The sequence below is a fragment of the Phaeoacremonium minimum genome, assembly GCF_000392275.1.
Source record: "Phaeoacremonium minimum UCRPA7 unplaced genomic scaffold PA7_03_scaffold_324, whole genome shotgun sequence".
NCBI lineage: Eukaryota > Fungi > Ascomycota > Sordariomycetes > Togniniales > Togniniaceae > Phaeoacremonium > Phaeoacremonium minimum.
The window spans coordinates 1-22,346 of NW_006921228.1; the positions used below are offsets into that span (position 1 = coordinate 1).

The following is a 22,346-nucleotide window of genomic DNA, read 5'->3' on the forward strand; positions in this document are numbered from 1 at the left end:
GTCGCGCTCGACCCGGCCGCCGCCGCAGCCGTCGGAAGGTCCGCAGCAGGGGGCCGGGAGGAGGAGGCGGCGGCGGAGGCGGAGGCGTCGCGGCCCCTCGAGCACATGCTCGCCGCGTCCCTGGGCGAGATCGCCGCGTGCGCGGTGCGCGTGCCCACCGAGGTGGTCAAGCAGCGCGCGCAGGCGGGCCAGCACGGCGGGTCGTCGCTCGCCTCGCTGGCGCACATCCTGGCGCAGCACCAGCACCGCAGCGGCGGCGGCGGCGGCGGCGGGGGGCTGGCCGGCGTGTGGCGGGAGCTGTACCGCGGGTGGGGCATCACCGTGATGCGCGAGGTGCCCTTCACCGTCATCCAGTTCCCGCTGTGGGAGGCCATGAAGGCGTGGGGCCGCCGCCGGCAGCACCTCGACAGGCGGCGCGGCCAGGAGATCGGCGCGCTCGAGAGCGGGCTCTACGGCAGCGCGGCGGGTGCCGTGGCGGCGGGCATCACGACGCCATTGGATGTGTTGAAGACGAGGGTGATGCTGAGTGCGCGGCGCGAGAGAGTACTGACTGTTGTCACGAGCATACTCAGGGAACATGGCGTCAGGCCATTCTTTGCAGGCATAGGACCGCGTGTCATGTGGATCAGCGCTGGAGGTGCCATATTCTTGGGCAGTTACCAGTGGGCTATCAATACCTTACAAGGAGGCGGCCGAATATGACCTGGGAAGGACAGGATCGATCGTCACATAATGTGTAAAATATCACGAGGCATAGACGGGATGCACTAGGATTAAGGGGCATCCAAGTTCATGTACAAGGTCTGTATTATATGAACTCCCATCAAAATTACTCCCTGGTAGTGGGAAGAACTTTTGGTACGTACATCACAATGTACGTCGCACAATACCCTATAGACAGCAGAAAGACACAACAATATATCAAAGGCTCCTCTCATGCTTGTTTCATGCTCATGCAGCCACCGCGGTAGGTTGCGGAGGGATGCCAGGGGCCTCTGTCTCCGCCGGCTCTGGTTCTGGCTCCGGGGCAGGTGGCGGTGGGAATGGTATCTCCTTCTTGCCGTTGGCTTTATAGTACAACACAATATCATTGCCGCCCTTCCAAATATGTGCACGAAGGGTGGCCAGACTCATCGAAATCGGCAAGAGCTGGAAGTATGTCAGCGTGTGGGGAGATGACGGACTCGACATGGCAACATGACTCACCTGATCGTTACAGTACAGCTCGAGATACTCCTCTGGCCGTAAGGCATCCGGGTCCGGATTCTCGGGGTCCGCAGGCGGATCAATTCTCTCGGCGACGTACGCTAGGATCTTCTTGACTCTCAGCATCCGATTGGCGTTTAGCCGGTTGTTACCGTCAGCTGTTGCTATACTCGGCAGTGAGTCTTGCCACGGGTGCAAAACGAAAGAAACCTTGATAGGATCCTTCTGCGGAATGGCGTTCAAGAGAAGCACCTCGCCAAGCCACATTGGTGCACATTGCTCGATAGTATCGGCATCTGCTCCAACGGTCTCCACGGTGCCCCTGTACAGCTCGGCGCTTCCACCGGACGTCTCCTCTTGGATAATGACCTTTGTACCAGAAGGCAGCTTGAGCACCGGCGTATCGTTCGCTAAGCTGGGCGCGATGCGTGTCTCGACGAACTTTTCAGGGGTTTCGGTCAGCTGCTTCTCATACTCGTTCTGGATCTTCTGCACAACACCGAGGAAGCTGTCGTCGAATTCTTTCTCGTGGTTAGAAGAAGATTCAGACTCCTCTGCTCTCTCATCAACGACCGCCGGCTTCTCAGGAGCAGTTGTTGATGCGGAGCGACCGAGTTTCTTGCTGCCAAAGGACATGCCCATACGGAACTTCTTGCCGAATGGTGTAGCTTGAGACTTTCCATTGTCGCCCTTCTCCTTCTCTTTTTCTTTTTCTTTCTCCTTTCCATTTTCGGTAGAAGTCTTCGCGTCCGATGGAGGTTGTTCAGTTGCTGGTGTAGTCGCAGGCTTGGCGCTCTCTACGGATCCAATGGCGTTGGAGAAGTAGTCGTCCTTGTCCACTGATGGACGACTGACATGGGACAGCCGTTTGTCCAGCGGGCTCATTGGGCTCGTGCCCTCTTCCTTGACGCCAGGGAGCCCGGGCGTGGCGAGGCCGATACCAATTCCTGGAGTAGGCGGAGGGTACTGCGACCCATTGGCCCTTGGTGTAGTCACCGGAGACTCTGTCGCGCTCTCCCAATTGGTTGCAGGGCTTGGTAGCGATATAGACATTGGAGGGTTTGCTTGAGCAGCCGCAATGCGCTTCTCTACTGCGTCATTAAGTTTCAGGCGATGTGCTTCATCGCGCTTGATTTCTTCGTCTATGAGCTTTGAGAAAAGATAACGCAAGATCCACTTTCCAAGATTTACTTCATTGAAGTCAGTAAAACCATACGCTCGGTCAGGGGTGAGGGAGCCTACTCCTTTGATCGTCTCTAAAATCAACGGGTTCGTCTAACGAGAGCTCGTCCGCATACATCTCGGCATCGAAGCAGTTGTAAGGCTCGAGCACAACGGTAAGGTTACCTGAGCTAGTATCGATAGAACACCATGGGGCGACCGCTTCTAGCGTGTTCACATGTGGCTCGATATCTTCCAGATGCTTCTTGCCAAAACTCTGAATCGGTTTGCACTAGAAATTTCATGTCAGAGATTGCCTAGCTTCAGAGGATGCAGTGGTGGTGCTTACCTGTATCAGATCCCATAGGAGCACATCTCCGGCAGTATCCAATGTGAGCACCCTCCGTCTATCGTTTAACAAGCGATGCTTGACCAGGCCGAACTGACCCTCAATTGTCTCCTCTGGGAGATCGAGAATTGGCTCAATGACGTTGGGGGCTTGATCGATGCCGATATCTGACCCCTTTCGACTCATCGCCACGCCATTGACCGTATTAGACTCAGACTCCTGGGCAACACGAGCTGGGAACAGAGCTGTATTGGATATGCGCAGTATCGATCTTGCTGGTATCTCTTTCTTTGCCGGGGCACTGACTGTAGACGCTGATGCTGACCGTGGGATCGTGGTAGAAAGTGAGGCTCGGTGTTGCCTGTAGGCCTCGGGAAGCTGGATATCAGCACCCGTGTCCACATCTCGCCATCGGTTGATAGATGAGCTCGAGGTGGCCGTCCAGATGTAGTCACCGCACGCAATAACCTTTCCAACACCCTCATGTTCTTGTGCAACGGCAAGTGCGAGACCGTCGTCCATCTCGTCCAGCGTACCGCGAACATCTGTCTTGACAACCATGCCCGAGCGGTCACTGCTGTAGAAAATGCCTAGGTCGGGCTCATTCGAGTACAGAGACCAGACGCTGTCGTTGTGCATGGTGAGGGTATGCATGCAGCGACCTGCCGTGACACTCCACACCTTGACGGTCTGATCGGCACTGGCGGTCATGATCGTATCTCCTGTGTCATTGACGAGGATAGCACGGATGTTGTCAGTATGTCCCACGAACTTGGTGATGCGCTTGCCGCTCTTCGGGTCCCAGAGGCGCACGGTGGACTCGGGGCCTCCACTGGCGAGAATGCTGTCGTTGACGCTGAGGGCATATACGGAACCCTTCTCGGTGATCTCCTCGCCGCTCACATCGATCTCGAGAGTCTTTCCACCACCCTGCAGGTCCCAGAGGTATATCTTCCGGTCCAGTCCGCCGGAGGCCACCCAATTGGTCTGCTGGTTTGGCGTCGCGACGCATTTCACGTAGTCGGCATGCTGGCCGATCGTCGCCGGCTCCTGGTCATCCTGCGCATGGGGCCGCCACACCTTGACGGTCAGATCTGACGACGCCGAGACGACAGCCGTATTGTTCTGGGCCAATGCAACATCATTGATCCAGTGGGTATGCGCCTGCGTCTGGCGGCGGAACTTGGTGGTCGACTTCAGTTTCGCGGTGCCGTTGGCGGCCTTATCTCCGGTGGGCGTCGCATCGATGACGGAGGAGGTCGAAGAGCTTCGAAGGTCGAGGTTCAGATCCCAGGCACAGACGATGCCGTCGCGACCTCCGGAATAGCTGTGTGACGGTGGTGTCAGAAGAGGATGGGTACGGACTGGCGGAAAGGGAGCTTACAGGATAGCATTGTCACGATCTATGGCGAGACCATTGACACCAAGTCTGTGGCCGCCCGCTTGAGACCCGGCTAGCTCGAGAACTGCGATAGAGAAGGGACAATGTCAGCAAAGGAGTGCAAATGACTCTATCTTGCTTTGAAGCAGCTTGCAGTGAGTTGTGTGCCCCTTTGCCATGCGATTGCCATGCGGATTACCATGCTGTGCGCGTGGCGTTTGCTCTCTGCTCTCGTGCTTTGTGCCTGGTGTGTGCCTGCGTACGTGCGGGGTTTCCGTCGAGAGCCAAGCAAGCAGTAGGAAAAGTAGAAGAAGAAGAGGAAAGGGCGAGACATACCATAGCTAATCCTCTGACGCGCCTTCTTGGCCATCACGAATCAGACCAAGAGGACAGGATCATGTGCGTCTCCCAAGGCAATGCAATGGAAGGCTTGATACTGTGGTGTTGTGCAGTAGGTAGCAAAAGGATGTAGGTATGTAAGAGGGACGACCCAGAGAGAGAGAGGAATGGAGCGTGCCCAGCGCCCACTATCACGGAGAGACGGCGCTATGCCTCTACCTAAGCTAAGGTAGTGTGGAACAAACGCTTAATATGTGCAACGTGCAAGCAACGTGCTATTGCTATTGCTATCAGGTGGCCAGAATCAAGAAGGGTCGTCGTCGTCCGCGGGCGGCTCAACCCCCGAGGAACTGGTAACTGGTAACTGGGAAAACTCTGGGTCTACACTACTACTACTGTACGGTATAGGGTAGTATAGAGTGTAATGTATGTAATGTATGCTACCCCGAGCTGCGCAACACACCTGCAATCAGGATAAGATCGACACTTGACAGTTCAGTTACGCAGTTAAAAGGGAGGGAGGTAGACATGTAGAGAGGGGAAGAGATGACGGACCAGTCTGTCGAACCTAACGTTAACCTGGAACGGGCCTCGAAATGTCACGCACTCCCATTTGTTGAGAGGGGATGATGGCCTGCCGAGCCTGCCCAGGTGGTCGGTGGCCCCAAGTCCAAATCCTGGGGGAGAGGAGCAGCAAAAGCACCTACCACTATGCCTTAGTACGCTAATGTAGTATAAAGGTAGTAGTATACCTATCTTACCAACCACATTCATTACTACTATTGCCATCATCTTTTTAACTGGCGGCGGCGACGGCCATTTGCGCCGGTCACACTATTCACTGCTACTACCTAGGCTAGCTAGGTATGTAGTAAGTGCAAGCTACCGTAACCATTAGGCTTAGGCGAGGGGGAAGACTGGAGCACTGGCGACGCAATGGTGGTCCCAGGTGGTCCCAGAACCGTCCCCGTTCGTCTGCATCTGCATCTAGCGCCGCCTACGATGCAGTACTATGCAGTACTACTATGTATGGAGTAAGGTGCAGTGCTATGCGCTTAGCGTCCAGGCCATTCCCAGCTTCCTAATCGATTGCTTGCTGATGGGCTTCCCCGCCAAGGTCTCCCCTGTCGCTGCGTGGCCCATCCCTGCTGCTCCTGCTGCACATCCCTGGCCCGCCATCGCCATTCTCGGTGGCAGCAGAAGCATCAAGCTTCAAGCATCAAGCGACTCACGAGCCAATCCTGGCCGCTCTCCCGGTTGAGATGGCGTAATACGGCCTACTGCGTACACATGGGCAGAGATGGGTTGGTGGAGGTTTGGCGCTTCTCCGCACTGTCACAGTTCGACGGGTGGTTCGCATAAGGCAGAATGAATGGCTTTGTTCTCAGCCAACGACTCCACAGCAAGCCTGGGCTTCATTCAACAAACGACATGACAAGTGGCTACAATTCCAAAAGATGCGGTTGATCATATTCATATGAGGCTTGTCATTGTCATTGTGGATGTCATTGTGGACAAGGAGGTCCATTTACATGTCCATCTAAAGCTCAGAGAATGATTCACAGAATATGATTTTTTTTTGTGCAGTCACAATGGCATGATGTTGCCTCGATAGGTTAGAAAAGCAAGTCGTCCATCTTGTCTTGGTATACTTCTCGATTCCGTAAGCTATAAACCGAATGAACTCTCATACATAGCTGGACACAGTGCGGCCTTGACAGTCAAATAATACTCTTGAACATTTTGGTCCTAGATAGGGAATCTAGATTCAGCAATAACCTCACTTTAACTGTCAGCATGGTGGAAAACGGCGCTGATCGCGAAGTTGAGATGGTTCTGCAACTAACAGCATCGACGCGACCCCACAATCTCGCCATATACAGCGGGGAAATTCAATGACGACAGCCATGCAATTATTCAGCACACTGCACTGGAGAACGAATTATGTGACTGAACTGGAGGGATCAGGCGAGAAGTAGCCAGTTCGAGTGATATGTCTTCCAAATGCATGTGGCCTCCGAAACGATAGCTGGTTGCTACACAGATATTGTCGTGGAAGAATCCAAGTAGCTTGTCCCTCGTTCAACATCAGCCCGGAAGGCAAAGCGGCCCTCTTCACCCAAAACTCTACGATCAATCTGCAAGATGAGCCAGCCAAAGTCCTTGTTGCTGGTTGGTGCTACTGGTTTTATGTACGTGGCATAGCATATCATATCTCAATAATCGATTCAAGTTGCCCCTTTTAGGATCAAAAATACTCGTGTCCTACCCGAGTGCTTACTCAAGCCTTTAGTGGAGGGACCGTACTTGATCGTCTACTTCACTCACTACACGAAAACATTCGCACTTTGACTATCACAGCTCTCGTCAGAACAGAGAGTCAATCAGAGACCCTGGAGAGGAACGGGATCCGAAGCATCGTCTTGGAAGGCGGCTTAGATGATTCATCTGGCCTGACCCATCTAGCCAGCCAGCATGACATCGTCGTCAACGCAGCTACCGGCTTCCACGCCGCTTCCGCAAGGGCCTTCATCACGGGGCTTGCTGAGCGCAAGAAGAGCGTCTCCATTGATGTGTTTTATATTCATGTAATGCCCCTCACAAGCTCGTCAATATAGCACTCACTAACAACCTCAATCCACATATAGTTGTCTGGGACCTCCAATCTTGCCGTCGGCGACGTGACCGGCCTGGGCGGGGAGCGGCGGACCTTCTCCGACAAGGACGAGGACATCTACGCGCACGAGGCCGGCGTCGATGCGTGCCAGCCCTACGCCCAGCGGACTGCAGACCTTGCCGTCATCGAGACGAGCGAGACCCTCAGCGTCAGGGCGTACATCATCATGCCGCCTACCGTGTGGGGCCAGGGCACCGGCCATTTCCACCGCGTGTCGCACCAGATCCCCATGCTCATTCGGCAAGCCCTGAAAGCAGGTCGAGTCGAATACGTCGCCCCGGGCTCGTCTCGGCTCGGCCATGTGCACGTCGTCGACCTGGCCAGTCTGTTCGAGCTCGTTGTAGCGCGGGCTATTGCCGATCCTGCGCTTCCTTCGGGCAGGAATGGTTACTTCTTTGCCAATACAGGCAGTCATTCCTGGCTGGAAGTGTCCGAGGCGATTGCGAAAGCTGGTCACGAGCTTGGAGTTTTTCGCTCCATGGAAACGGTCGCCTTGAGCCTGTCTGAAGCCGCTCCAAAATTTATGGGTGGTGATGAAACACGTACTGAACAGACCCTGGCATCCACGTCAGTAATTTGGCCTACCATGCTGTACCGTATTCAAGGCTAACTCGCCACTTCAGGTCGAGCACTCGGCCGGAAAAGGCGTTTGATATAGGATGGCAGCCACAGAAGGAGAAAGACTGGGCATCTTCTATCCCTGATGCCATCAAGACAATCATTCTAGAATAACAACCAAGAAGTCGTGAGGACAAGTAGGTTATCTAGCGTCAGGTATCTCTTTTCTGCTTGCAGCAACAACAACAATCCCCTACACATGCCATCGAATGTACATCAATGATTCTCAGGACAATGGCAGCCAGTCATGAAATAATCTGGAATGAAAGATACCTGCCTCCAAGTTTACCCCTATTCCTTCAACATTCCATTTTGTCAAACAAATTTCTGATTAGCTTGTATCCCTCCAAAAATAACCCCTTTCGGAAGCAAGTGCAGTTGTCAGATTTCGCTCAGTCTTTGTTTTTCTCGATGTGATAGCGGAGAGGCGTCAAAAGAGAACTCGGTCCTGGAGTTGTCCGTCGGACTACCATCAAGCCCAGGTTGCAGACGAGACATTCTCAGTAAGGAGACAATAGTCGTATTTTGGGCTAGATGCATCTAGTTAGCCGCTATCTCTTCAAAGTAAATGGTCATGCCAGAGGCATTTACCTGACTCCAGGTCAACATCAGGACTGCTCGAGCTCTCTGCAATAAAGGGGCCGCTGGGGCTAGAGATCATCGCCGGGCTGCTGACAGAGCTGCTGAGGCCCAACACTTGCTTGCCCTTCCCCTTGTCCTTTGTGTTGATTTGCTTCTTCTTGCAGATATCACACAAGCTCTGTGCGGGCCTTCTCAGCTTGAGTTTCTTGCACGGCGCGTTGGCAAAGAGCTTGGGGTCTTTCTTGGTGTCGAAGAGGAAGACTGTTTTCTCCAGGCCCATCGGTTCATAGGGCTCACAGCCCCTGACGACGTGACAGGGGAAGGTGTTCTGGTACTGCTCGTGGCTGCAGTGCTGATGCAGTGTGAAGATGAGGTTGCACATTGCGGTGGCTGCCCAAGTGAGTGTTTACAGTACAGAAATGGCGAGATACATCAAGGGAAGCTACGAGAGCGGAAAGAGGAGGACAAGAAGATGTGCCAGATGGCGGAAATTGCTGTAAAAGGAAATCAATATGTCGAAAGAGCGAGATTCTGTTTCATGGCGGCCTGCAGACTCAGACTTTGTTGTTGATTATCTCACTCAAGGGGAAATGACTGGCCATGTCGTTGTGTGGTCTGTTTGACGTGTTTTCTTTATTAGGATGGAGATACCTTGTCAGCCTTGGAAGGCAAGCTGTGGGCCTTTTGGCAGAACCATGGTTGACATGTCTGGCAGCTACATTGTTTACTCCAAGAAAACAAAACTCTATAAGATCAATGTCAGCTTGAAGAGGATGGGTGTTTAATTTAACTCAGTACTGTGTTGGACCGGCACCATCAAGTTCCCTTCGGCTTTCTAGGTATCATTGGAATTTCAAAAAGAAGCAGAATGGAAGGCAGCCTAAGCTATCACGATGAATAGCTTCCTTTTGTGAAAGTGACAAAGGTCCCCTGCAGCAAGCTCTTGTTTTGATGCTCCTTCCGTGACCCAGGATAACTGCCCACAAGGACTTTATTTCTCCTGTTCCTCCAGATCTTGTCAACACCATCACTCGCCCCGGATTCACGGTACAACCACAATCCCACCAAACAGATACTAAATTCATACAATCCAAGTATCGCCAAAGTCCCCATCGTCATTCATCTGAGGTATGAAGGATCTCACAATCCTTTCATTCCAAAATGCAGATTCACTAACCCCTTTTCCTAGGACAAGCTTCTCCGAGTCACATTCGCCTCACCATTGTCACTCTCGTCATCACCACCCTCTACCAACTCCCACAAGCCAAAACAATGTGTCACGCCAGCTACGAGGTCGGCATCTGCACCTTCTGCCACCGCGAGAAGTGGGGCAAGAGCTGGCGCTCCAAGTGCAAGCTGGCTCCCGGCTGCAACTCCTTCCACCACCAGCGCAAGGAGTACGTCGTCATCCCCAGCCGCTGCTACACCTGCTGGTGGGGCTGGGCTGCCGCTGCTGCCGAGGGCAGAGACCCTGTCGTCGCCATCTTCAAGTCCAAGACTGTCCCGGGCCTGGTAAAGGAGGTTGTCTGGATGTGAGGGGGGAAAGGAGAGGGGGCGGGCTTTCGGACGGCAGGCATTGCCATAGCTGTATGTTTTGGTCTCATGGCATCAGGATTGGTGATGTACTGGCAACGTTTACACATGCCAAATGATGGGGAGGTTGTCACAGGACGTCTTGGAAGCTTGTTCCGTTTCTGTTATGGTCCAGAAGGTGTCTGAAGGGATGAGCACCCATCCAAGTTCTGGCATTGCTGTTTGTTAGCAAGGAGATCTTCACGAAGTACACAAGACGCCATTGCACATCACGTCACCGATTTTTGCCAGGGCATGTGTGATATTTGTCTGTGATGAGATTGCAGTTGCCTAGGTTGCTGTGTGGAGCGATAGTGTATCATGAATAAACGACAGATGAAGCCCAACCCCTGAATCCGAGCACAGCCCCTGAACTCCGCCCAATTGTGCTGACAAGAAAGAAATCTCTCCTATTCCTCGTATATTAGTACTCATTGGCCCCTCATTGGCCTTCGTCAAATCATGTTGATCCCATCATATTCGCTGCCTCCACACCCATGGCAAACATATAACTCTTCATAACTTGATGCTCGTAGCCTACCGCCTCAAACCTCGCCGATCTTGACCCCTATACTCCCCGACAGCGTCTTCACCTTGCAGACACTGCCCCCATCCTTGCCCTTGCGCGCAAGCAGCGTCTTGCCCACACCCGGGAAGTCCGGCCCCTTGCGGATGACCTCGACGCCCTCGCCCTTGACGCTGATGCTGCCGCTCATGGTCGAGACATCAATGTCGCCCTCCCAGGAGACAGGGTAGCGCAGCGCCACCGACGCGCTCGTCGTGCTGTGCGTCGAGTGCAGGCAGCGGAGAGCGCGCGCGTAGTCGACCGGCTCCTCGGTCTTCTTCTTCTTCTCGATCTCAAAGGACGGATCTGTGACGATGGACGGCTTGCCGATAAGGTCGTACGGATCGCCGTCGTAGATCGGGATGTAGTCGACTGGTGGGGGCGGCTCTTTGCGCTTGGGAGGAGTGGGCGGAGTAGGGGGTGTTGGAGGAGTTGGAGGAGTAGGAGGGGTGGGGAGCTTCAGGAATGATCCCGACGATGCGTCTGACCACAGAGTGTCCAGCAGACGGATAACCGTGGTTCCGCTTGTCGTGGAGGTTTCGAGATCGATGCGTTTATCTGTCTTCGGGTCCGCGAGTGACTTATCAAGCACGGGCAGGAAGTCAAACGCAATGCTCCCAGAAGTGGTGTGAACGTTGGCAGAATAGGTGAATGCCAAAGCTCCCTTGATAGAGCCTGATATGCCCTTGATCTCGACGCCATAGTCTCGCGGAGGGATGATGCTCTCAGCTGTGAATGTTGCCATGCCCTCTTGCGCACTGCTTTGCGCCGCAAGTGTCTCGATGGCGCGGTGGATGGGTTCCCATAGTTCGATGGTGCCAGATGTGGACTTGACGTACAGCACTGCAGGCTTGGGCGCTTTCTTCAGGACAGCCTTGGGTTCAATCCCGACCTTGATGCTGCCAGAGATACTCTCAACACCGAGATAGTCATATAATGGCCAGGCGCCCGCAATCGATCCAGAGGTGGTCTTGACCTCAACGACTCTCGAGTCGAAGTTGAATGACTTTGGAGCGCCGTTCAGAGCAAGCTCGTGCATGTCTCGCTCACCATCTGTCGCAGCAATGATCTCTCCAACAACGCTCGAGATACGAGTAAAGGTTGCGATGTCAATAGCTAAGTTGTCCAGAAGCAGGGCGCCTAAATGCGTGTTCTCCACAATCAAGGAGTCAAGCTGAGCGTTTTCAGGTACCCAGATCATGACACGCAGCTGCAGGCAAGGCCACGTATGGCCGTCATCACCACGGAGCTTGCGGGGCACACGCACTTCCAGCCGCTGCGTGCTGCCGTCCCACACAGTATCGATTCGGATCCGGTCGTCGTTGACGATCCCGTTGATGACGACAGATGGGTCAGGGGTACCGTCTCCCGTGCGGCGGATGATCACCTCACCACTTACATGGACATCCCAGCCCTCCGAAGGTCCGCTGGCGTCCACATCCTGGAAGAAAGAAATGTTTCGGCCGGCTGAAAAGTCGAGTGAGAATGACTCTTCTGGTAGCTTGATTTTCTTGTAGGAGCAGTATCGCCCATTGTTCCAGGGGACATCGCCGTCGAAGGCTGGGTAGTTGATCCTGACGGTGCCATCACTTGGCTTTTCTCCGTCTGGGGCCTCGTTGACTGGTTCATCATCGACTGGCTGCTTACTACCTGGGGAGTTGATAGGTTTGGAGTTCTGAGAGGGGTTAGGGCTCTTGTCAATAGACGAAGACATGAGAAGCTTGGATGGGTTGAGATGATGAAGGAAGACATCGTAAAGGGATCTCAGGTGAAGAAGGTCTTTATACAAGACGAGGAGAAGACCAGTATACGAAGCAGGTAGGATTGAAATTGTAAAAGAGCAAGGGACGAAAGATGATGGCGCAAATAGATACGTAAGTGCTTACCTCTTGCTTGACAGATGTGAACATGGTTACGAGGAAACCAATTGCGATCAGCAGCAACACCAAGCACAGAAGAACAGCCCTGCAGTTCCTGCCGTTGAACCAAGGCAATCGTCGCTTTACCCGTTCTCGCCACGCAGGCTCAGCATCGTACAATTCCTCATCGCCATGGTCTGCCATGCTCTCAGGTCGATGATGGCCGGCCAGGAGGCCTTGAGCTTCCTCTGGTCTACCCATGCTGGATTGTGAGAAGGTTCTGTAGTTTGTTGGGCTTGCGGCACTTGTGGGCGACGTGGGGGATGGCGTGTAGGCTGGAGGCGCCTCGTTGGGATGGGAGAAAAGGGAAGAGCGCTCCGAATATAAGGTCTCGCTGCGGCGAGACCGGCTGGGCGTAGCTGCTGTTGATGGTGGGGTGTACCGAGATGTCTGGTAGTGTGACCCGTAGTTGAACGAGTTGGACGAAGTACTCCTGGTATGTGCCGGTGAGTGTGTAGAAGGGATGTTTCCTCCAATAGAGCCGCCAGCAGCCGGAGAGGTTGTGCTTCTGTTGCATGCAAGGGCGGGATATCGGTCGTTGAACCGCTGTCTGTTTTGTTCCTGCTCCTCGCGAGCTTCTCTGGCCTTGCTCTCGGCAGTGCTTCCGTGCTCGAGAGATGGATCTGCTACCCAGACGTCAGGGACGTGGGGAACTTGGGATGACGCCGCAGCACGAGTCGAATAGGAGGGCTGCCACGAGTCCTGGGCCTGCGACGACGGCGATGTCGCTTGCTCCGACGCGCGGAAGTAACCGTCGCTGGGCGAGAGAAGCACTTGTTGCTCGGTAGGGTCCTGGTCCTCCTGATCGTTCAGGACTGTCTGGGCCTGAAGCGGATCGTCAATTGGGTCGACGTCTGAGTCGTCGTCCACCATGGAGTACATGTTGTCGGAGTACGGGTACGCCATGGTTCGAAACGGCTTGGCGGGGCGGTATGAAACTATCGCCAGATGCCAAGCAAACACTCGCACGAACACGTTCCTTCAAGGCGCCGCAGAACGCAAATACACTGTACAAACTCGAGGCACTTGCGCAGTCTCAGCAGCTTACAATTGATGAAAGATGATGAATTGATGAGATGTCTACGAAAGCAACACACGACAACTGCAAACTCTGAGTGCCTAGTGAGGAGACAAAAGAGGCAAGTCACCTCAGCCTGCGAGGTGCATGGGGCATTTTGTCGGATCCGATAGACGCAGGACTGCCAACGTCCCTCATGCAGTCGACAAGTCTATGGCGAAAGTATGCCGACAAGCTTTCGTCAGCATGGACGATCGCTGATAGGGTCAGGCCGCGTACAAGGACTTGGCTCTTCAGTTCTGGGTCAACACCAAGCAGGTATCTCGCGGCGCGGGAAAGGTGGTGTGAGTGACATTGACTCACAGGCCGCCGCCGACTCTGGAAGTCTCAAGTCTAAGTTGCGTGCATGGTTGGCCTGGCGAGTGGGAGGCTGGCAATTGCAGGCCGGTTCATAATCTATCGGCCGGGACTCGGCCGCAACAGGAAGCTGGGAAAGACGTGATTGCGGTCAACTACGCAGTAAGCTTGAATTGCCATGGGCGAAGGATCTGCCTCGAGGACCAATGTCAGGCCGTGATTACTGCCTGGCACACTGATTCCTGCACCACAATGATGTGCGTCGCCGCCTAGATTGCTGCGCACTGCGTTATTAGCACCTCGTCGCCGCATTCTGGCCCCCGCAGATTCATTCCAGAAGCGGTCTAAGTGGGAAGCAAACGTTATTGAGTTGAAGGGTTGGCGACATGGCCCATTGGCTGGCTATCACCATCAAGGAGGGGTAGCTTCGCAGGACTTACGAATGCCTATTCACCACCTGCAGGTCGCCAACGCCAGAAACGCACACTGATGACGAGTTCCTCTGTATTGTGATCTCTACGCTGCATCTCTAGTGCGCTGATGCCATTGGTATCCTATCCTAACCTAGATAACCTTACTTGACCAAATGGCCCGGGACATATCTGGATGGAGCCGCATCGGCTAGCTTAGCTATCTACGGCCATCTCTTACGACATCTTCGTGTCTCGTAGTCCGATCCGGTCCATCTCGTAGTGCTCTATGTCAATTGACAGACAACGCGTTTTGCTTCCTCTGGTATCACCTCCTAACTTGTTGTTGACTCCTGCAATCGCCAGAGCAACAGAATCTCAGCCAAATGAGCTCGCTAGATCCCTTAAACGCCGATATATGCCTTGGTGTCGTTGTTGTTGTTGTTCTTGTTGTTGTCATCGTACAACCTCTTGTTGTTAGTGACTGGTTTCTACATCATATCTTCCTTCCATCCCCCGCTTATTATATTATGTGGACGCCGACTGATCAGTGTAGACTTAGAAGCTTCTTCGAGTTCTCGTAGACAACCCATGTGATGCTCAAGGCTGGCGCGACTTTTAGCAAGTTGGGTGTAAGGCCTTTGTACATGCCGCGAACGCCCTCATTGCGGAGCGTCTTTTGGGCGACATCCCAGATGCCAGTATAAGTAGGTGGGTGCATGACTGTGCCTTGTGTCTGGAGGCGAGTTCGAAGGACGTTCAGGGGGTAGACGACTGTCGCACCGAACGCTCCTGATGTAGCACCGATAATTCCGGTGACGAAATTGCCAGGGATGGCATCTTCCTCGTGTATGCCATGATATCTGGCCTTGTAGCGTTTAAATGTGCTCTTCAGGAACTCAAAGGTGCCCATATCGATGGCACTATAAGGGAACATGCCGATGAGGCCCATGGTTAGTCCACGGTAAGCAGAGCGAACTCCGCCGTTAGCATACATCTTCTTTGCCGTCTGGACCAGAAGCGCATTTCCGGTCAAGCCCCCTTCTACTGTCTCACATTGAAGTCTACTCTTGTTAGCAGGCAATTGATAAGCAGAGAGACCTGAAGAACTCACCGGAACTTCAAAGTGTCAAGGGGGTAAACGCAGAATCTAGAATCAAGTCAACAATCCGCCGCAAACATGTGTCTGATGGTAACATACTGAGCTGTCATACCAGCCAGCCCACCAGCAACGAATCTCGAGTAAGGATTGATGTGTTGCGGGTCGCCATGACCCTCCAGGTTAGCAAGAGTGCGCTTTGCAGCTTCATAGGAGCCGAACTAGAAGGTGATGTTAAACTCTGTTGGTTCGTGTCTGAATCCGGGGCTGAATGGTGTGTACAGACCTTGACGGCAGTTTCAGGCATGATCTTCACCACATTCAAGCCATTGCCTACGAGATAGTCAGTCATTATTCTGACACGTTCTTAGGAAGGAAAAGCGGCGGGAGCATATGCCGCTTCCCTGCAAGACTTACCGGCAAAGAAGGTTCGGAACCCACCAGCCTTCCACAGCTCCATGACGGCAGAAGTGATAGGCCGACCAGCCTTCCGAATGGCCGAGAGAGGATGCCCATGTTTTGCGGCGTCAATGGCGATGTTAGTAGTCGCCTTCGTGTTGACGAGCAGGTACACTTTAAGACGATCGAGAGGTGCGGTTGCTGTGCGTGAGATACCACCAGCGAGGGCTCCGGCGACGAAGTAACCTGGTTCAGGTAGGTATTGAGTCAGTTTGAATCTCGTAGTCTCGTTTTCCATGTGGAATTCAATTGGGTGGTCATGAATGTCTGCCCATGGCTCGTCGCCGTCGCCCTCGAAGGTCACCATCAAGCTCGTCACAGCACCGTCAGTAGCACGTCGAAGTTTCGCCATATTGTCGGAGTAAGTCTCGTGTGCAACCCTTGCCGCTGCCATATCAGGCGCTTCTGTTGCTACTGCAGCGGCTTTGGGTATTGATGTAGTGGGATGTGACTGTTCTTGTTGTGGTGTTGTAGAGCGAGATGACTGAGAAGAAGGTGACGCCGGGTCTGAAGGTGCAGGTGACGCTTCGCGGATAAGAGGTTGATCGGAGGGAGGGATGGAGGGTTGGGCAATCTTTAAGATAGAACCGAAAAGGGCTTGAAAAAGGAAGCCGGTCGTACCTAAGCCCTCCAATGTTTCCTCGCTAACAACCGAGTCTCCCTCCGAATTCAGCGTAAACACCTCTGCATAAAAAGATAATGCCGCTTGAAGAGGGGAGCCGCTATCGTGAGCGGGCATGAACAGCAGGAAATCACTTTGCAGAAACGGCATTAGCACCAAATTCTAGAGATTTATCCCAACATTTTCACTGAGGGCAGGGAAGTGGTCTTCTTTGCAGACAGGCGTATGCTGACTCGGCCAAACCAAACAATCTGCCACCAGGGAACATGCTATTCTTTCCATCGTGACTAGGGAGACACGGCTTTAACAGCAGTAACACGAGAAAACTTACCGCCATTCGTCAAAGCTAATATAGCCATCGTTGTTCATATCTATCTCGTCAAAGAACCCAGCAAGTCTACGCAGCGGCACAGTGAGTCCGGCCCGCTGGAAGGCAGATCGAAGTTCGTCTCTATTCAGTTTGCCGTCGTGGTCTCGATCGATAGACCGGAACAGGAGAAGGAGCTGGCGCTCAGCGGCTTCGACGAAGACTCGGAACTCTAATATTGTCCGCAGCGTCAGCTATGTTGCTTTCTTCACTAAAGCTGAGCCCATCGGACCAACCTTCGTATTGTATCTTGCCATCGCCGCTCGTGTCAAGCTTCTTCACAATAGACTTAAGCATGTCGTCGGCATTTTTCATAGCTGTCATGGGTCAGCAATTGCTCCAGACACCACGGCCCAGAAGGCCGTATAGGTTCAGCTGACGGTGGTCAATTTTCCGCAATCCTTTCTGCAGGCCTTTGAGATCCAGCTCGCCCTTCCCCTGGGGATCCAATTTCCTCCACAGCTCCTCCACCCTCTTATCCCTTTGATTCTGGGACTCCTCCATCTCCAGCTCGAGCTCCGAGACCACGTCTGTGATCCTCATTGCCAGTTATCATGGCAGGACGGCGGCGGGACTCGGGCGGGACGGGAGGAACCGAAACGGAGGGATCACGACGTCGTCGCCCGTTGCTAAGCTTGCGCGCGCGATTGCTATCGATGCGGCATCGTTGTTAACAGCTTCTGCCGCAATCGCTGGGCCTTCAGAACCATTATCTAGGGGAGAGCAATTGAAGTTGCACAGGCCTGTATGCGCGATGATGCTATGTAGGTAGGGCTTTCAAAGGACTGGTCTCCCCACCCCTGGTCTGGTTGGTCTGGCGCTCAGTAAAGCTGGAAAACAGGGTACCGACTGCGCCTATCAGCTACTGCCGATTAGCCCCGACTAAATTATGTCATAGCGAATCACGCCTCCGTTCTTCTCAGCCTTGTAAGCCACAGCTTGGGTCATTTTTCAGCCTCGCTACTCCAATCAACTTATCCCGCTCCCGGAGGCAACTCCTCTCAGCCCATTCGACCGCTGTGTGAACGCATCAGCGCAGGAAATTGCCCGGATGTCGGTGGATCAACAGCGAAGATGGCTGCCAACTACTGGGAGTCGACCCAGCGTCGGCACTGGCAGTTCACCAAGGAGCAGCTCAGCTCCATGCGCCAGAAACTCGAGGACGACGACCCAGCCCTCGCGCAGATGTTCCCACTGCCGCAGCTGAGGCATCTGAGCATATACTTCAATCAGCGTATATATCCCATCTGTCTTGTATCTTCTGTGGAACGTATCAGCTAACAACAATCTCCTCGAGCAGAAATAAACCGGCTCGGCAAACGACTTGGCGTCCGCCAACAAGCCATGGCCACAGCCCAGCTCTACATCAAGCGCTTCTACACAAAAGTCGAAATCCGGAGGACGAACCCGTTTCTGGTGCTGACAACGGCGGTGTACCTGGCCTGTAAGATGGAGGAGTGTCCGCAGCACATCAGACTGGTCGTACAGGAGGCCCGGTCTCTGTGGCCTGGTGAGGCTCCCATCCTCTTTTCTTCCTCCGTAAAGCATACGTTGTGTAGCTTTTTGGCGCGAGGACTAACTTCTAGTTAGAACGAACTAATTCGAATTCGTATCAAGCAGATTTCCATATCCTCGAAACATCCAAGTTGGGAGAGTGCGAGTTCTTCCTGATCTCCGAGATGAACTCCCAGCTGATTGTTCATCAACCGTACCGAACCCTCACGTCGCTCCAAAACGAGTTCTCCTTGTCGCAAGACGAGACAGCGTTGGCGTGGTCCGTTATCAATGATCATTATATGACGGATCTCCCTCTGCTATACCCACCACACATAGTAGCCTTGACTGCCGTTCTGCTGGCTTTGGTGCTTCGGCCCTCGAACGGGCCCTCCCAAAGCAATCAGAACAGCAGCGTCACGGCTGGAGGAAATGCGGCTACTATGGGCATCGCAGCTGCAACTGCAGCATTGGCTCAAGCACAAGCGCGAGCGGCTCTGGCGGGTGGTAATCAAGGTCAACAGCCTTCCACCCCAGGAGGGCTTCAAGGGGACGGTGCAAATGGAAAGGAGAAGACCCAAGATATACGTGTCAGCAAAGTACAACGATTCGCCGCCTGGCTTGCTGATAGTAACATCGACATCGAGGCCATGGTCGATTGCACGCAGGAGCTGATTGCGTTCTACGAATGTCATGAGCAGTATAACGACAAGCTCACGCGCGAGCAGATCATTCGGTTTGTAAAAGCGAGAGGGCTTGACAAATGACGGTGAATCCCAGTAACATGGGATCACGAGATATACAATACACCTTGGAAATAAGAGGTAACAGTCGGCTATTGATAGCCAGGCCTATCAACCACAACTAACCCCTAACCTGCATGCTCAAGGCAAGGTTACAAGTGGTCTAATAAATCAAAACGTCGCCAAATGGCTGCATGGCCCTTGGTTGGTGAGCAGGGGCACACCGGCCCAGCCTCAAGGCAAGTCGTGGCAGAGGTCCATGTGGGCTCGCATGACATATATTAGGCAAGAAGAATAGGATACATTGGTTGGCAGGAGTTCCAATTAGGGGCAGGGTGCTCGAGCCGTAGATATCCTTCAAGCCCTCAAATTACCCCAGGACAGCTTCTACATAGAGACACTGGTTGTAGATGAATTCAATATGAAAATTTTACCCCTTTTCTTAAATTTCCGTCGTTCTTAGATTGGCTTGATGTTATGGAGCGTAGGGAGTGAACCTCCCACCCCATTTTTTTAATGGTATTCCAAAGCCACCCAAAAAAAAACGCGAGTTCTGATAAAGTTTCACTTGTCGGCTCACAAGGAACAAACTCGAAAGTCCGGATATCTTTTGACAACTACAAGCACACACGCGATCCAGGGTGATTCAATTAGAACTATTAGATTCATTCATGCATATCGTTACTATCTGCGAATGAGGTTTCCCTTAATTCGAGGCCATAGTCGTATGAGTAGGGCCGCTCATCTGCTGCACCAGCTGAGGCTTTGTCCAACTCTCATTGCCCGGCATCCTCGTTCCAACGCTGTTTTCGCCCCAGGCATAGCTGCCATCGTCATGGACAGTCGTCCGCCTCATATCCCTCTTATATCTACCCCTGAACTCCCCAGCGCGGTGCAGCACCGCACGATTATCCCATATAATCATATCCCCGGGGTTGTGCCATGATACGCTGATGATGTACTTCTGCTGGCGGGTGTGGTTATTGAGAGCCTCGATCAACGCCGCCGACTTCTCCGCAGACACGCCCTCGATGTGGTGCAGATGGGCACCCACGTACAGGTTCATGCGCCCCGACGGCTCATGCAGCTGCGCTATGCGGTGATACGACATGGGCGCCGTGCTGGGGTCCAGATCAGCAAAGTACTCCGGGCTGCCCTGCTTTCTGCTGTGCGCCATGCAGTGGGCGCCGAGGTAGTTCTTCTCTAGCAGCTCCGTCTTTAGCTCCTCCGGTAGATCATCCCATGCGGCGCGTGAGTCGGCAAAGTCCGTGTTGCCGCCTGCCTCGGGGGGAGGCAACTCGACGCCGCGTAGGAGACTGTATGAGGCGCGGCGAGGGTTGAAGCTGCTGTCGACGTGGAAGAGGCCGTTGCCCTTGTTCGAGTGTGCGCGAGGCGAGTCCGGGTCGATGAGGTTGCTGTCTGCGTCTAGGTTGCCGGCGTCGAAGAGCTCTACATGGGTATATCGCATCTTCCGGCCTGGGCCCAGGTATCGACGGATGTCGTCCAAATCCCCGAGCTTGCGGGAGAACTCGACGTGCGAATCGTCTGTCAGGCCAGTATCGCGGAAGACACAGACGCCATACTACCGGTTTGGCCATGTCAGTATTTGTGAAAAGGGGCTGTATTAACTCATTGAAGTCACATAACAAAGATGCGTTAGGGGCAAGGTACATGGTTCGGGAGATGAGATCTAATCACCTTTGCCATAGCATCTTTGACTTCTGTAAGCTGCTCATCTGACAGATTCCCAAAGTCTACGCCCTCAATCTCGGCAGCAAAGGTAGGGTGTAGCTCCCGGACCGCAAAAGTCTTGAACGGGGTCTCCTGAACAAGTCCTGGCATATTGGTAATTATGATTATGTTAGAATATCTATATGAATATAATATCGCAACGGACCCTGGTATTCATATGTTGTCTTCCAACAGCAGTAAGCAATAAAATATGCTCAACCCATTTATCACGTTTCCATCTCCTCAGACGCACTTTAATTAAAATGCCGACCTGTCATTCATGTAAGTCCACGCGGGGTTGCAGGGGCTAATTGCGGGCAAGACACGAGGAGACAGTTCTTTGCAGTGATGATCACCATCGAGGTTGTTAATACCAGCTGTTTTTATCTTCTGGAAGACTCTGTAAAACTCCAAAGGATCTTTTCCATGTCTACACTGCGCCAGCTGTAGTAAAAATTGATATGATGCTAGAAGGGTCGATGCTGTACTCATGTATCCATGGCTTGATGGAGTCGCTTCTCCAAGATAAACATGGTAGAGATTTTTTAGACTATTTTTGTATGCTCCCTTCTTTGACAGATTATGTTCAAATGAAATGTGAGGAAATCGAGACTCTAAGCGAGAGCTCAACTTAACTTTGCCAGATGCTCTCCCAACAGACCAGGTAAAGACAGAAGACTTCAGGTTTCCCTACTAACTCGAGAATTCTCTGTGAAAATAGTTAACATAGAACACCATTCCTTCGTCACATTTCGATGCAGCCTCGGTCTTCTGTATTAGTGTAAGCCTATCGTCTCAAGGCCGGCGTCCGTATGGTTTCCCCGTCTTTTGCGGACATTGTTCTGAAATCCGAGACTATGATTCTCCTTGAGATGAGATCCTCCGCACGTCTTCCATGATGATTTTGAAAAATCGTGAAGTCAGTTAAGACATCACAATCCAGAATAATTGTTCCACGAGCCGCTTGGCCCGGTCTAAGAGAATACTTTCTGAGAACCAAGACGAGGGGGGTTAAAATAGGGGTAATTCAGGGGGCTCGAAGAACTAGGTGCGAGAATGAAAATGAGTAAGGGCAACACTGGAAAGAGTGACTGAACAAGAAATACTGCAACTACAGGTCTATCAGGGACCTTAATTTGTACGAAGTGATATCACACTTGGTACAGTAGAATAGGGGAAGAGCTAGACTTGAGATGTTACCCATCCCAGCCTCCCAGCAAGGAGCATATCAGGCTTCATGAGCCAAGTATGCACAATCGTTTCGGCTACGACAAGTCCCTTGAAATTCTAAGACAAATCCCACTGCAAGCCCAACTGCGAGTATTATCCGGATCCATGGCATGTGCAGACCCCACGTGGCTGATAGATATTCCGCAGTAGCTGCGTGGAAGGTGAAGAGCTCGGCGCAGTCAGATCTTAAACCTGCTAAAGCTCTGCATCGCCCACTGACAGTAGTAGCATCTCCCACACAAGGTGGCACAAGAATAAGGTGAGCCTGCCGCAGCATGCGATGGTATGCTATGGTATGGCGGCCATGTCCAGTTTTCTTCCCCATGAAATGGCGGTGTGGCAGTGTTTTGTGCCTGTCGCAGTTGTTTGGCAAGCGAGAAAGACTGGGGCCCTTAGGCCTCTCTGCGGTCCGAGTGCCTTGCTTGGGTTAGCTACGGCTGAACTATC

General features: G+C 53.0%; 8 protein-coding genes across 8 annotated transcripts; 3 read left to right on the forward strand and 5 right to left on the reverse strand.

Moving 5' to 3' along the window:
* Nucleotides 1-105: 105 nt before the first annotated feature.
* Nucleotides 106-702, forward strand: UCRPA7_4067 (putative pet8 related protein; the record flags this gene model as incomplete). The annotated part of the gene is made up of 1 exon (XM_007916655.1): nucleotides 106-702. One exon carries the CDS (start codon nucleotides 106-108, stop codon nucleotides 700-702), a length of 597 nt encoding a protein of 198 aa, XP_007914846.1.
* Nucleotides 703-951: 249 nt separating this feature from the next.
* UCRPA7_4068 (putative wd repeat-containing protein 5b protein) lies at nucleotides 952-4,467 on the reverse strand (the record flags this gene model as incomplete). The annotated part of the gene is made up of 5 exons (XM_007916625.1): nucleotides 952-2,396; nucleotides 2,449-2,659; nucleotides 2,717-4,043; nucleotides 4,101-4,182; nucleotides 4,434-4,467. 5 exons carry the CDS (start codon nucleotides 4,465-4,467, stop codon nucleotides 952-954), a joined length of 3,099 nt encoding a protein of 1,032 aa, XP_007914816.1.
* A 2,114-nt stretch (nucleotides 4,468-6,581) lies between these two features.
* UCRPA7_4069 (putative nad dependent epimerase dehydratase family protein) lies at nucleotides 6,582-7,723 on the forward strand (the record flags this gene model as incomplete). The annotated part of the gene is made up of 3 exons (XM_007916651.1): nucleotides 6,582-6,628; nucleotides 6,808-7,024; nucleotides 7,085-7,723. 3 exons carry the CDS (start codon nucleotides 6,582-6,584, stop codon nucleotides 7,721-7,723), a joined length of 903 nt encoding a protein of 300 aa, XP_007914842.1.
* Nucleotides 7,724-9,585: 1,862 nt separating this feature from the next.
* UCRPA7_4070 (hypothetical protein) lies at nucleotides 9,586-9,849 on the forward strand (the record flags this gene model as incomplete). The annotated part of the gene is made up of 1 exon (XM_007916643.1): nucleotides 9,586-9,849. The coding sequence occupies one exon, from the start codon at nucleotides 9,586-9,588 to the stop codon at nucleotides 9,847-9,849; it is 264 nt and encodes an 87-aa protein (XP_007914834.1).
* Nucleotides 9,850-10,430: 581 nt separating this feature from the next.
* UCRPA7_4071 (hypothetical protein) lies at nucleotides 10,431-13,275 on the reverse strand (the record flags this gene model as incomplete). The annotated part of the gene is made up of 2 exons (XM_007916666.1): nucleotides 10,431-12,125; nucleotides 12,337-13,275. The coding sequence occupies 2 exons, from the start codon at nucleotides 13,273-13,275 to the stop codon at nucleotides 10,431-10,433; spliced, it is 2,634 nt and encodes an 877-aa protein (XP_007914857.1).
* A 1,426-nt stretch (nucleotides 13,276-14,701) lies between these two features.
* UCRPA7_4072 (putative calcium dependent mitochondrial carrier protein) lies at nucleotides 14,702-15,950 on the reverse strand (the record flags this gene model as incomplete). Its single annotated transcript, XM_007916626.1, has 5 exons — nucleotides 14,702-15,218; nucleotides 15,269-15,304; nucleotides 15,356-15,474; nucleotides 15,540-15,586; nucleotides 15,671-15,950. The coding sequence occupies 5 exons, from the start codon at nucleotides 15,948-15,950 to the stop codon at nucleotides 14,702-14,704; spliced, it is 999 nt and encodes a 332-aa protein (XP_007914817.1).
* A 711-nt stretch (nucleotides 15,951-16,661) lies between these two features.
* Nucleotides 16,662-17,016, reverse strand: UCRPA7_4073 (putative calcium dependent mitochondrial carrier protein; the record flags this gene model as incomplete). Its single annotated transcript, XM_007916674.1, has 2 exons — nucleotides 16,662-16,873; nucleotides 16,938-17,016. 2 exons carry the CDS (start codon nucleotides 17,014-17,016, stop codon nucleotides 16,662-16,664), a joined length of 291 nt encoding a protein of 96 aa, XP_007914865.1.
* Nucleotides 17,017-19,644: 2,628 nt separating this feature from the next.
* Nucleotides 19,645-20,780, reverse strand: UCRPA7_4074 (putative -dichlorophenoxyacetate alpha-ketoglutarate dioxygenase protein; the record flags this gene model as incomplete). The annotated part of the gene is made up of 2 exons (XM_007916650.1): nucleotides 19,645-20,520; nucleotides 20,637-20,780. 2 exons carry the CDS (start codon nucleotides 20,778-20,780, stop codon nucleotides 19,645-19,647), a joined length of 1,020 nt encoding a protein of 339 aa, XP_007914841.1.
* Between the last annotated feature and the right edge of the window lie 1,566 nt (nucleotides 20,781-22,346).